At 49.4% G+C, this 14,455-nt stretch overlaps 1 protein-coding gene and 1 pseudogene across 1 annotated transcript; both read left to right on the top strand.

Moving 5' to 3' along the window:
* The first annotated feature begins 2,251 nt into the window (after positions 1 to 2,251).
* LOC139274892 (macrophage-expressed gene 1 protein-like) lies at positions 2,252 to 5,162 on the top strand. The gene has a single exon (XM_070891616.1). It carries the CDS (start codon positions 2,272 to 2,274, stop codon positions 4,411 to 4,413), a length of 2,142 nt encoding a protein of 713 aa, XP_070747717.1. The 5' UTR covers positions 2,252 to 2,271; the 3' UTR covers positions 4,414 to 5,162.
* Positions 5,163 to 9,879: 4,717 nt separating this feature from the next.
* On the top strand, positions 9,880 to 12,060 carry LOC139274662 (macrophage-expressed gene 1 protein-like; annotated as a pseudogene).
* The last annotated feature ends 2,395 nt before the right edge of the window (positions 12,061 to 14,455 follow it).

Raw genomic sequence — 14,455 nt, 5'->3', positions numbered from 1 at the left:
GTACAAATGGGTGGCTTGCTCGGCCAGTACAGAGGGCATTCACAAGTCAAACACATTGGTGTGAGACTGGAGTCACAAATAGGTCGGACCGGGTAAAGACAGCACATTTCCTTCCCTAAAGGATCCAGTTTTTAATGACAATCCAACAGCTTCGTGGTCACTTTTACTGACGCCAGCTTTTTTTATTTCAACTGAATTCAAATTCTCAAGTAGCCATGGTGGGAGTTGAACTCACTTTCCCTGGATTATTAATCCAAGGCCTCTGGATTACTGGCCCAGTAACGTAACTGTAGTCGCTTGGGCATTAACGATAAGGGCAAGGAACTGGGATTTGAGAGACAGTGTTGTTATGTCTCATCAACAGACTGGATTTTCCCAAGGGTCTCCATTCATTCCTCGGCCGGGGTGACGTACTCTTCCAATATACAGAAGGCGGCAGGTTATCCGTGTGTGACTTCATAAGAATTTTGTGACCCGCTTGATTCAAAATTAAACAGTGGTTTACTGCCCGGATTAACAATCGGCCTGTGTGTATATGGTCATGGGACAGATCTGGAACTCTCTCACAGAGAAACATAGAAACATAGAAAAATAGGTGCAGGAGTAGGCCATTCGGCCCTTCGAGCCTGCACCACCATTCAATAAGATTATGGCTGATCATTCACCTCAGTACCCCTTTCCTGCTTTCTCTCCGTGCCCCTTGATCCCTTTAGCTGAAAGGGCCATATCCAACTCCCCCTTGAATATATCTAACGAACTGGCATCAACAACTCTCTGCGGAAGAGAATTCCACAGGTTAACAACTCTCTGAGTGAAGAAGTTTCTCCTCATCTCAGTCCTAAAGTATGTAGATGCTGGGGGTCGACTGAAATCTTCAAGACTGAAAAAAGATAGACTTACATTTATAAAGGGCCTTTCATGACCTCAGTACATCCCAAGCTGCTTTAGAATTAAGTACCTTTTGAAGTGCAGTCACAATTGTCATGTAGGGAATGCGATAGCCAATGTCATGTAGGACATGGAGATTCCAGTATTTTTTGATCTTAATAAAGACATTTATATTGCCTTTCACGACCACCGGACATCCTAAAACGCATTACAGCCAATGAAGTACTTTTTGAAACGTAGACACTGTTGTAATGTAGGAACTGTGGCTAGCCAATTTGCACACAGCAAGCTCCCACAAACAGCAATGTGATAATGACCAGATAATCAGATAACCTGTTTTAGTGATGTTGAATAAGGTATAAATATTGGCCAGGACACCAGGGAGAACTCCCCTGCTTTTCTTCGAAGCAGTGTTGTGGGATTTTTTACGTTCACCTAAGAGGACACATGAGACCTCGGTTTAACATCTCATCCAAAAGACAGCACCTCCAACAGTGCAGCACACCCTGGATACTACACTGGAGTGTCAGCCTAGGTTTTGTGTTCAAGTCTCTGGAGTGGGTCCTGAATCCACAACTTTCTGATTCAAAGGCGAGACTGCCTCTACTGAGCCACATCTGACACTGAGATTGATAGATTTTTGTTAGGTAAGGGTATGAAGCAAAGGTGGTTAAATGGAGTTGAGGTACAGATCAGCCATAATCTACCTGCATGGCAGAACAGGACCGAGGGCCTGAATAGCCTACTCCTCCTCTGATGTAACAGGCTCAAGGAGCTGAATGGCTTCCACTTCCTATGTAACATTATAGAGGGGCTAACTGGTCTACTCCTCGTGTTATGTAACAGGCTTGAATGGCTGAATAGCTCACTCCTGTTCCTATGTAACAGACTCGAAGAGCTGAATGGCCTCCTCCTCTTCCCATGTAACAGGCTCGAGAGCTGAATGACCTTCTTCTCTTATCTAACAGGCTCGAGCAGCTGAACGGCCATCTCCTGTTCCTATGTAACAGGTTTGAGTGGCTGAATGGCCTCATCCTATGTAAGATTATAGAAGGGGCGAATGGCCTACTCCTGTTCTCCAGTAACAGGCTCGAGTGGCTGAATTGCTAACTCCTGTTCCTATCTATCCTCCATCCAAATTAAATAATGGTCGAATGCCAGTAAATTACCCCTTTGCAGGGGACGCAATGGGAAATGAAAGAGTTAATTGAAGATTTTCATCTGATGTGTGTTGACTGTGCACTTCTGCTATTGGAATCTCGTTTTGAATGATGAGTGGGAATGAGGAAACAGCACGCCTACAAACAGAAAATAAAGTGATAGCAAAAGTTTACTAGCCAAGAGATTTCGTCGGATAAGGAGCTGCGAGACAGGTCTTTAAGGATGGGTCTGGTCCTCGGCAGTGTGTTCCTGTGGATTCTGACAGTAGGGGCAATGGACTCGAGGCTTCGAGTGCCAAGTGGGGATGGTCTGGCAGAATGTCGGAAGGGTCAAAGCTTGACCGCCCTGGAGGTTCTGCCTGGAGGAGGCTGGGACAACCTGAGGAACCTGGACCGGGGGCGAGTGATGAACATTAGCTACTCGCAATGTAAAACCACCGAGGACGGGACCTATTTCATCCCGGACCAGGTCTATGTGGTGGCCCAGAAGCGGACCAGCATCGAGATCGTGTCGGAGGTGATCGAGAACTGGCTGCTTTACAAGAGCTCCACCAGCGCCTCGGTCAACGCCGAGGTTTCCTTTCTTTCCTTCCTGAACAGCAGGTTCTCCGCAGACAGCGAGAGGGTCAAAATCCACCAGGTGCGGGACAGCAGCACGACCACCAGGATCCAGGTGAGGAACTTGATGTACGAGGTCAAAGCCTCACCCAATTTCCAACTGGACCAGGGCTTCAAGGAGCAGCTGATCGAGATAGCCAACTATCTGGAGAACAACCAGACGAGAGCCGCCGATTACTACTCCGAGCTGCTGGTCCTGGACTACGGGACCCACGTCTTGACCGGGGTCCACGCCGGGGCCAGCCTGCTGCAGGAGGACCAGGTGAGCTCCAGCTTCGTGTCGGACAACTGGAGCAGGAAGACTACTATCACCGCCTCGGCCGGGGCCACCTTCTTCCACACGGTCAATGTGGGGCTGGGCGGCCAGTCGGAGAGCAGCGAGCAACTCACCAAGCAGTACGTGGGCAACAGATCCCACTCCCGGATCGAGAGCCATGGAGGGCCGCCCTTCTACCCCGGCATCACCCTGCAGAAGTGGCAGCAAGAGATCTCCAACCAGCTGGTGGCCATTGACCGGTCCGGCCGGCCGTTGAACTTCTTTGTTAGCCCGCACACCGTGCCGGAGCTGCCGGCGCCTACAGTGAGGAAGCTGGCCCAGACCCTGGAGAGGGCCATCGCCCTCTACTACACCGTCAACCGGCACCCGGGCTGCCTGGACCTCCGTTCGCCCAACTTCAACTTCCAGGCCAACGTCGACGACGAATCCTGCGAGGAGAGGGGCACCAACTTCACCTTCGGGGGCCTTTACCAGGAGTGCACTGGGCTGTCGGGGTCAGATGCCCAGCCCCTGTGTCAGGCCCTGGGGCAGAGGAACCCCCTGACGGGGTCGTTCAGCTGTCCCGCTGGGTACGCAGCCGTCCGCCTGCACAGTGGGGTGAAGGAGGAGGCCTACAGCCAGTACGAGTGTCACCGGCACTGCCACTCCTGCTGGCTCATCTCGACTTGCTGCGAGAATGTGTGTGGAGACGCTTACCACGTGCGCAAGGCCCGGTTCGAGTCCTACTGGTGCGCAGCAACAGGTGTGGTGAACCAGTCCTCAGGCTACCTCTTTGGTGGCCTCTACAGTACCGTCAGAGCCGGCAACCCGCTGACCCACAGCCGCTCGTGCCCTCCGGCTTTCTACCCGCTGCACATGCTGCGAGACCTCAAGGTCTGTGTCAGCGATGACTACGAGATGGGCTCCCGCTACGCGGCACCTTTCGGTGGCTTCTTCAGCTGCGAGGTGGGCAACCCGCTGGCCGCCCGTCCCAGCAGCCCGGGGGGGCATTACCCCAAGCGGTGCCCCGGGAGCTACAGCCAGCACCGAGCCGCCATCAGCGACGGCTGCCAGGTGCTTTACTGCGTGAAATCCGGTGCCTTCGACGCGGCCGATTTACCCCCCGTCAACCTGCCCCCGTTCGCGCAGCTCCCCCTGCTGGTCACGGGCTCCACCAACACGGTGCTTGTCCTTTCCGAGCATCAGGCGCCCTGGCTGAAGGACGGCGAGACCCACCGGTGGAGAGCGACCCAGCTGTCGGAGGTCCGCCATGTATTAGGTGAGGCCTCCTCAGCCACCTCCACCTCTGGTGGGGCCACGGCCGCCATCTCCATCGCCGTCACCCTGGCCCTGGTGGGTTTGATCGCCCTGGCTCTCTACGCCAAGAATCGCTGGAGAAACCGTGGCTACCAAGGCCTGGAGCATTACTCGGTGATTTCCAACCAGGAGGCGGGAGAACCATGTCCTCAAACTGAGAACAGTGACGCCTGATTGGACAAGACGTTGCATTGGGTTGGTGGGTGGTGGGGTGGGCCGGGGCTGTATCCTTGACTACAGCTCATTAAACCAGCGGCAAGGACTAGAGTGCACGCATTCCTATATTCATTCATGGGTTAGATTAAGCAAACAAATTATCACTGAGTGGGATCGTTGAGTGAGCAGGAGAGTGGGATTAGCCAGGGATAATAAAGGGTAAGGAGAGTCAGCAGGGGAATGGGGTTAGATTGAGTAACCAGGAGAGTGGGAATAGACTGGGTGAGATATTAAAGGGATGGGGAGTGAGCAGGAGAGTGGGAATAGACTAGGTAGGATATTAGAGTGTATGGGGGAATGAGTAGGAGAGTGGGATTAGACTGGGTAGGATATTAGAGTGTGAGGGAATGAGCTGGAGTTGGATTTGACTGGGTGGGATATTAGAGTGGATAGGGGAATGAGCATGAGTGGTATTAGACTGTGTATGATGTTGATTTAAACACCAGCAGACACTGACTGGCCTGTTTCTGTCTGAAGATTGTCTGTGATTTGAACGGAACTTCTTCAAATTCCATAATCTCTGCTGTTTTTTTGATCCTCTCTGTGTTATTTTTTGATTTAACTGGGCAATGAGATGTAATTTTATTAACCGCTGTAATCCTCTCTATATTGGGTGCAAAATTAGATGTGTAAACTAGTAATGTAACCTTGAGAGAGAGAAAACAGTAAAACTTTAAAATGCAATTGAGGTGTGTTTGCTAAATAAAATTAAGCTGAATTCATTCACTCGATCTTTGCAGCGTGTTTCAACAACAATTTTCATTTATATAGCACCTTAAATGTAGTAAAATGTCCCAAGGCGCTTCACAGGAATCAGCAAAATTATACACTGAGCCACATAAGGAGATCCTAAGGTGCTTCACAGTGGCGTTAGTTAACAAAAGATGATACCGAGCCACATAAGGAGATATTACGACAGGCGACCAAAACCTTGGTCAAAGACGTAGATTTTAAGGAGGGTCTTGAAGGAAGTGAGAGATGTCGAGGGGCCGAGAAGTTTAAGGGCAGAATTTCAGAGCTTAAGGGCTAGGCAGCTGAAGTCATGACCACCAATGGTGCCGGGAAGGGAGTTGGTTTTAACCTTAAATGGAAACAAAAAGTAAAGCACTGCTGCTGGCAATGTAAAAATTCAGAAAATAGCTGAAAACACTGCTTCTTTACAGATGCTGTCTGACCTGCTCTGTGACTTTCCTATTTTTTAACTTCCTTAAAGTTAATCCTGTGCACCAGATTCGTGACTCAGTGTTTGTCCGATTATAGTTACTACTTACGATTTAGATACACCTGAAAGACTCACTCCCCCCACCACCGGCCCTCTGTGGTTGCAGTGCGTATTATCTACAAGATTCACTGTAGCAACTCGGCAAGGCTTTTCCAGGAGCCTGTTCCTTCATTATTAATGGGTTAAAATGCTGGAACTGCCTACCTAATGGCACTGTAGGAGGACCTTCACCACACGGACTGCAGTGGTTCAAGAAGGTGGCACACCACCATCTCAAGGGCAACTAGGGATGGGCAATAAATGCTGGTCTTTGTCAGCGACACCCATGTCACAATAATTACATTTTTTAATGTCTACAAACACTAGCTTGTAAAAGTTGGTTTTGATTAAAGTTTATTTCCTTCTGTATTGACCCTCTGAATATTATTAACAGTCATGCGTTGTTCCCAGTTATCATTGCCCAGACTTCAGATAAGCAGACAAATAATTTCTAACCTGTTAATGGACTGAAGAACTTTCATATATTGCAGGGTATATTTTCCCATTATCAATCCTACGTGATACTTAGATGAAAATTCGAGGCTGTTATAACTGTGAACATAATACACACAATAGTTAGAGGCGGTTCTGTCAAGATAACATCGGTGATTATTAAGTGCCGGTTAGAAGCTGTTCTGTCATCATAACAATTGATAGTTTGAAGCTATTCTCTCAACATGAAACAGATGATATTTAAAGGCTGTTTGTACAAAATTATTTTTAAAAATGAACTCAAAACAGAATGAGGAAATACACCATCTCTCAGCTTAATGCTTGCAGAACATAAAACAACAGGTGACCTGCCTTTTTTTCCCTCTTTCACACTCCGAAACATGCATACACACAAAAAAGCCTGAAAAAAAGTGTCTTGAGTTGTTTTTAGGATAAACTTTACCTGAATAAAGTTTTGGGAATTTATTCTCCAGCTTTTCTTTTGTAAAAACAGAAGTAAACATTCCAGCTGTCCAGCTGATTGAATGGTGCTGATGCATTGTGGGAAAGTAGCATACCTGTTTGAACGGTACGAACGGGAAATTAAGGCTAATAAGCTTAAGACTGCGCAATCCAAATTCAGTCAACATCACAGTTCCGGGCATAAAATAATTTTTTCTGGGACCTTGCTGTGTGCAAAGTGCCTGCTGTGTTTCCTATATTACAACAATGACAACATCTGAAAAATACTTTATTAGCTGTAAAGCCCTTTGGGATTGTTGTGTATCTGTAAAGCATGCACTCCCATGTTCCGCCACCAGGGAGCACATCCCCTGAAGTCCCAAGGGATTCCAGCATCCCTTGGGAGCACTATATATAAGTCGGCCCCTAAGGCCTGTTCCTCACTCTGGAGTGTCTTAATAAAGACTGAGGTAGTCATGTATGTAACTACAATGTAACACCACTGTATTACTGTATACACTCAACCTAGATGCACACCTTGACCACAAGGGGTGAACTTGTGGGAGACACTCCTTACCTGATCACACAGGTTTAAAAAGGGAGGTCCCATGCAGGGTCATCATCTTTAGAGTTCTGTAAATAAAGAATTAAGGTCACAGAGTGACCTTGTCCCAGAATGTGCCTCGTGTGGTTTCATACTGTAGAGTAAGGACTTTACATTGGCGACGAGAAACGGGAATTCACGACCCACGAGAATGGCCACCAGTAGCACAGAGGAACGCACTGTGTTGGGGAAGACTGGGACGATTTTGTCGAGAGGCTTCAGCAAAGCTTCGTTACAAAAGAATGGCTGGGGGATGCAGCAGCCGACAAGCGAAGGGCTCATCTTTTGACCAGCTGCGGACCAAAGACGTACGCGCTCATGAAGGACTTACTAACACCCGAAAAGCCGGCGGACGAAACCTTTGAAGAACTTAGCAAATTGATCAGGGTGCACCTCAAACCGGCGAGTAGCATACATATGGCCCGACACAGATTCTACAGCCGGGTAGTTATGCCCCAGAAGGGCAGGAAGGCATTCATCAGGGAACTCCACAGCGAGCACCCAGGCATTGTGCTGATGAAGGCCATTGCCCGGTCACACATTTGGTGGCCTGGAATTGATTCAGACCTGGAACACTGTTGCAGGTGCATGACGTGTGCCCAGCTGGGTAATGCCCCCAGGGAGGCCCCACTCAGCCCGTGGCCCTGGCCCACCAGGCCATGGTCACGCATTCATGTTGACTACGTGGGCTCGTTCATGGGTAAGATGTTCCTTATTGTGGTAGATGCGTACTCGAAATGGATCGAGTGCATCATTCTGAAATCATGCACATCATCCACCACCATGGAAAGCCTACGCGCAATCTTTGCAACCCATGGCTTGCCGGACATCCTGGTTAGTGATAATGGCCCATATTTCACAAGCTACGAATTCCGAGAGTTTATGTTGAGCAATGGCATCAACCACGTCAAGACTGCGCCTCCAATGGCCAGGCAGAACGTGCGGTCCAAATCATTAAGCCAGGTATGCTCAGGATTCAAGGACCCTCCCTACAATGCTGCCTCTCGCGTCTCCTGCTGGCCTATAGATCCCGACTGCACTCGCTCACGGGGGTCCCGCCTGCAAAGCTACTAATGAAACGGACATTCAAAACTCGGTTGTCCCTCATTCACCCAGTCCTGACCGACATAGTTGAGGGTAAGCGCAAGTCACAAAACGAGTACCATGACCGCAATTCGAGGGGGAGATGTATAGAAATAAATTATCCTTTATTCGTCCTCAATCACGCCATGGGGCCCAAATTGACAAAGAGGGGAATAGGGTCATCGTGGTAAAACTCAACAATGGTCAGATATGCCGTAAGCATCTGGACCAAGAAAAAAAAAGGTTCAGCATCGACACGGAGGAACCTGAAGAAGACCATGAGATGGAGCTCACAACACCGCCAGTGAACGAGTAACAAGAGCAATCCGAAGAATGCACAGTCCCTGCGGTCAGGCCGGACAGGCCGGAATCACCACAGGTGACAGACACTCATGTCAGTGTCCAACAACCAGAGCCCCAACTGCCGCGCTCCAGGAGGGAGCGTAGACCACCTGAAAGACTAAACCTATGATCCCAATAAGACTTTGGCAGGGGGCGGGGGAGGTGATGTCATGTATGTAACCACAATGTAACACCACTGTATTAGTATATACACTCAACCTAGATGCACACCTTGACCACAAGGGGTGAACTTGTGGGAGACACTCCTTACCTGATCACACAGGTATAAAAAGGGAGGTCCCACGCAAGGTCATCGTCTTTGGAGTCCTGTGAATAAAGAGTTAAGGTCACCAGGATGTGCCTCGTGTGGTTTCATACTGTAGAGTAAGGACTTTACACAAGTCTCTGGAGTGGGACCTGAATCCACAACTTTCTGACTCAGAGGTGAGACTGCTGCTACTGAGCCACAGCTGACACTGAGATTGATAGATTTTTGTTGGTAAGGATATAAAGATATATGGAGCAAAGGCAGGTAAATGGAGTTGAGGTACAGGTCAGCCACGATATAACTGCATGGCGGAACAGGCCCCAGGGCCCGAGTAGCCCACTCCTCCTCCTCCTATGTAACAGTCTTGAGGGACTGAATGGTATATTCCTGTTCCCACGTAATAAGCTCGAGGGGCTGAATGGCCTCCTCCTCTTCCTATATAACAGGCTCGAGGGGTTGAATGGCTTCCACTTACTATGTAACATTATAGAGGGACTGACTGGCTTTCTCCTCTTGTTATGTAACAGGCTTGAATGGCTGAACAGCTCACTCCTGTTGTGCTGAATGCCTTCTCCTCTTATCTAACAGGCTCGAGGAGCTGAATAGTCATCTCCTGTTCCTATGTAACAGGTTTGAGTGGCTGAATGGCCTCTTACTATGTAACATTATAAAGGGGGTGAATGGCCTATTCCTGTTCTTCAGTAACAGGTTCAAGTGGCTGCATTGCTATCTCCTGTCCCTATCTATCCTCCATCCAAATTAAATAATGGTTAAATGCCAGGAAATCACCCCTTTAAGAGGACGCAGTGGGAAATGAAAGAGTTAACTGGAGATTTTCATCTGATAGGTGTTGCCATGGACAATCCCTTTTGGAATTATGTTTTGAATGATGACGAACACCATTGTGAGTGGCAATAAGGAAACAGCACTCCTAGAAACAGAAAATAAAGTGATAGCAGAAGTTTACTAACCAAGAGATTTCGTCGGATAAGGAGCTGCGAGACAGATATTTAAGGATGGGTCTGGTCCTCGGCAGTGTGTTCCTGTGGATTCTGACAGTAGGGGCAATGGACCCGTGGCTTCAAGCGCCAAGTGGGGATGGTCTGGCAGAATGTCAGAAGGGTCAAAGCTTGACTGCCCTGGGGGTTCTGCCTGGAGGAGGCTGGGACAACCTGAGGAACCTGGACCGGGGGGGGGGCGAGTGATGAACATCAGTCACTCACAGTGTAAAACCACTGAGGACGGGACTTATTTCATCCCGGACCAGGTCTATGTGGTGGCCCAGAAGCGGACCAGCATCGAGATCGTGTCGGAGGTGATCGAGAACTGGCTGCTTTTCAAGAGCTCCACCAGCGCCTCTGTCAACGATGAGGGGTCCTTCCTTTCCTTATAGAACGGCAAGTTCTCTGCGGACAGCGAGAGGGTCAAAACCCACCAGGTGCGGGACAGCAGCACGACCACCAGGATTGAGGTGAAGAACTTGATGTACGAGGTCAAAGCCTCACGCAATTTCCAACTGGATCAGGGCTTCAAGGAGCAGCTGATCGAGACAGCCAACTATTTGGAGAACAACCAGACCAGAGCCGCTGATTACTACTCCGAGCTGCTGGTCCTGGACTACGGGACCCACGTCTTGAACGGAGTCCACGCCAGGGCCAGCCTGCTGCAGGAGGACAAGGTACGCTCCAGCTTCGTGTCAGACAACTGGAGTAGGAAGTCCACCATCACCTCCTCCACCGCAGCCACCTTCTTCCACACGGTCAATGTGGGGCTGATCGGCCAGTTGGAGAGCAGCGAGCAACTCACCAGGCAGTATGTGGGCAACAGATCCCACTCCCAGATCGAGAGCCATGGAGGGCCGCCCTTCTAGCCCGGCATCACCCTGCAGAAGTGGCAGCAGGAGATCTCTGGTGGTCATCGACTGCTCCGGCCGGCCGTTGAACTTCTTTGTTAGCCCGCGCACTGTGCCTGAGCTGCCGGCGCCTACAGTGAGGAAGCTGGCCCAGACCCTGGAGAGGGCCATCGCCCTCTACTACACCGTCAACCGGCACCCGGGCTGCCTGGACCTCCGTTCGCCCAACTTCAACTTCCAGGCCAACGTCGACGACGAATCATGCGAGGAGAGGGGCACCAACTTCACCTTCGGGGGCCTTTACCAGGAGTGCACTGGGCTGTCGGGGTCAGATACCCAGCCCCTGTGCCTGGCCCTGGGGCAGAGGAACCCCCGACGGGGTCGTTCAGCTGCCCCACTGGGTAAGCGGCCGTCTGCCTGCACAGCGGGGTGAAGGAGGAGGCCTACAGCCAGTACGAGTGCCAACGACACTGCCACTCCTGCTGGCTCATCTCGGCTTGCTGCAAGAATGTGTGTGGAGATGTTTACCACGTGCGCAAGGCCAGGTTCGAGGCCTACTGGTGCGCAGAGATGGAGGCAGTGAACCAGTCCTCGGGCTACCTATTCGGCGGCCTCTACAGCATTGTCGGAGCCGGCAACCCGCTGACCCGCAGCCACTCATGCCCTCCGGCCTTCTACCCGCTGCACCTGCTGCGAGATCTCAAGGTCTGCGTCAGCGACGACTACGAGATGGGCTCCCGCTACGTGGCACCTTTCGGTGGCTTCTTTCGCTGTGAGGTGGGCAACACGCTGGCCGCCTTTCCCGGCAGCCCAGGGGGGCCTTACCCCAAGCGGTGCCCCGGGGGCTACAGCCAGCACCCAGTCACCATCAGCGACGGCTGCCAGGTGCTCTGCTGCGTGAAATCCGGCGCCTTTGACGCGGCCAATTTGGCCCCCTTCAATCTGCCCCCGTTCGCGCGGCTCCCCCTGCAAGTCGCGGGCTCCACCAACACGGTGCTTGTCCTCTCCGAGCATCAGGCGCCCTGACTGAAGGACGGCAAGACCCACCGGTGGAGAGCGGCCCAGGCGTCTGAGGTCCGCCGTGTGTTTGGCGAGGCCTCGTCCCCCACCTCCATCTCCAGTGGGGCCATGGCCGCCATTCCATCGTCGTCACCCTGGCTCTAGTATGTTTGATCGCCCTGGCTCTCTACGCCTTGAGGTGCTGGAGAAACCAGTGCTCCCTGGGCCTGGAGCGTTACTCGGTGATTTCCAACCAGGAGATGGCTGAACTGTGTCCTCAAACTGAGAACAGTGACGCCTGATTGGACATTGGGTTTGTGGGGGGATTGGTGGGCCGGGGGCTGTATCCTTGACTAAAGCTCGTTATACCAGACGCAAGGACTAGAGTGCAGACATTCCTATATTGATTCATGGGTTAGATTAAACAAACAAATAATCAATGAGTGGGATCGTTGAGTGAGCAGGAAAGTGAGATTAGCTAGGGATAATAAAATAATAAAGGATAAGTGGAGTGAGCAAGGGGAGTGGGGTTAGACTCGGGTCGGGGGGGGGGCGGTGGGGCGGCGGGACAGCCATATTAAAGGGTATGGGGAGGAACCAAGAAAGTGGAAATAGACTGGGTGGGATATTAAAGGGTCTGTGGTAGTGAGCAGGAGAGTGGAATATTAAAGGTTATAGAGTGTGAGCAGGAGAGTGGGATTAGTCTAAGTGGGATATTAAAGTCTATGGGGAGTGAGTAGGATTGAGTGGGATTAGACTGGGTGGGACATTAAAGGGTTTGGGGAATAAGCAGGAGAGTGGGATTAAATTTGGTGGGATATTAGAGTGGATAGGGGATAAGCATGAGTGGGATTCGACTGGGTGGGATATTGGAGTGGATAGGAGAATAAGCAGGAGTGGGATTAGACTGGGTGGGATATTAGAGTGGATAGGAGAATAAGCAGGAGTGGGATTAGACTGGGTGGACCATGTTGAGTTAAACACGAGCACCGACACTGACTGGCTTGTTTCTGTATGAACATTGTCTGTGATTTGAACTGAACTTCATCAAATTCCATAATCTCTGCTGTTTTTTTGATCTCTATGTTATTTTTTGTTTTAACCCTTTGAACTGAGCGAGGCATTTTGACAAAGAATCGCCTTGATTTGATGTTGTGAATCTTCCGTCGATTGATATTGTGAATAGAATAACTGGGCAATGAGATGTAATTTTATTAACTGCTGTAACCCCTCTATATTGGGTGCAAAATTAGATATGTAAACTACAAATGTAACCTCGAGAGAGAGAGAAAACAATAAAACTTTCAAATGCAATTGTGGTATGTTAGCTAAATAAAGTTAAGCCAAATTCATTCACTCGATTTTTGCAGTGTGTTTCAACAACAATTTTCATTTATATAGCACCTTATATGTAGTAAAACTTTCCAAGGCGCTTCACAGGAGCTAATCAGTAAAATTATACACTGAGCCACGTCAGGAGATCCTAAGGTGCTTCACAGGGGTGTTAGTTCACAAAAGATGACACTGAGCCACATAAGGAGATATTAGGACAGGCGACCAAAAACTTGGTCAAAGAGATAGGAAGTGAGAGAGACCGAGAGTTTTAAGGAATGAGTTCCAGAGCTCAGGGGCTAGGCAGCTGAAATCAGGGCCACCCATCATAGGTGGTCCCTCGAATGAGGATAACTTGCTTCCACAAGAGTTTACAGATGTTTCAATGAAGGACCAATGGTGGGGTGAAGGGAGTTGCTTTTAATACTGCTGATGCTGGCCATGTGAAACTTCAGAAAATAGCTGAAAAAACTGCTTCTTCACAGATGCTGTCTGACCTGTGTCTTTCTTTTTTTTGATTCCTGCCTTAAATTTAACCCTGTGCACCAGCTTCATGACTCAGTGTTTGTCCGATTATATTTACTACTTACGATTTAGATACACCTTAAACACACAATCCCTCCACCACCATCCCACTGTGGTTGCAGTGTGTATTATCTACAGGATTCACTGCAGCAACTCAGCAAGGCTTCTTCAGCAGTACCACCCAAACCCACGACCCCCACGACCTAGAAGGACAAGGGCAGCAGGCACATGGGAGCATCATCACCTCTAGATTTCCCTCCAAGTCACACACCATCCTGACTTGGTCATATATCGCCTCTTCCTTCATTATCGATGGGTTAAAATGCTGGAACTGCCTATCTAATGGCACTGTAGGAGGACCTTCACCACACGGACTGCAATGGTTCAAGAAGAAGGCCCACCACCATCTCAAGGGCAACTAGGGCTGTGAACATAATACACACAATAGTTAGAGGCGATTCTGTCAAGAAAACATCGGTGATTATTAAGTGCCGGTTAGAAGCTGTTCTGTCATCATAACAATTAATAGTTTCAAGCTATACTTGCAACATGAAACAGATGATATTTAAAGGCTGTTGGTAGAAAATTATTTTAAAAAAATGAACTCAAAACAGAATGAGAAAATACATCTCTCAGCTTAATGCTTGTAGAAATAAAACAACAGGTGGACTGCCTTTTTTTCTATCTTTCACACTCAGAAACACGCATGCACACAAAAAAAACCTTCGATTTAAAATAAAGTGTCTTGAGTTGGTTTTAAAATAAACTTTACCTGAATAAAGTTTTGGGAATTTATTCTCTAGCTTTTCTTTTGTAAAAACGGAAGAAAACATTCCAGCT

This window comes from Pristiophorus japonicus, chromosome 10 (assembly GCF_044704955.1).
Source record: "Pristiophorus japonicus isolate sPriJap1 chromosome 10, sPriJap1.hap1, whole genome shotgun sequence".
Lineage (NCBI taxonomy): Eukaryota > Metazoa > Chordata > Chondrichthyes > Pristiophoridae > Pristiophorus > Pristiophorus japonicus.
The sequence above is the reverse complement of the archived record's forward strand: the minus strand, read 5'-3'. Positions and strand labels throughout refer to the sequence as shown.

Excerpts from the sequence above, each read along its gene's own strand:
- LOC139274892 (XM_070891616.1), top strand. The coding sequence starts at position 2,272 with ATGGGTCTGGTCCTCGGCAGTGTGTTCCTGTGGATTCTGACAGTAGGG.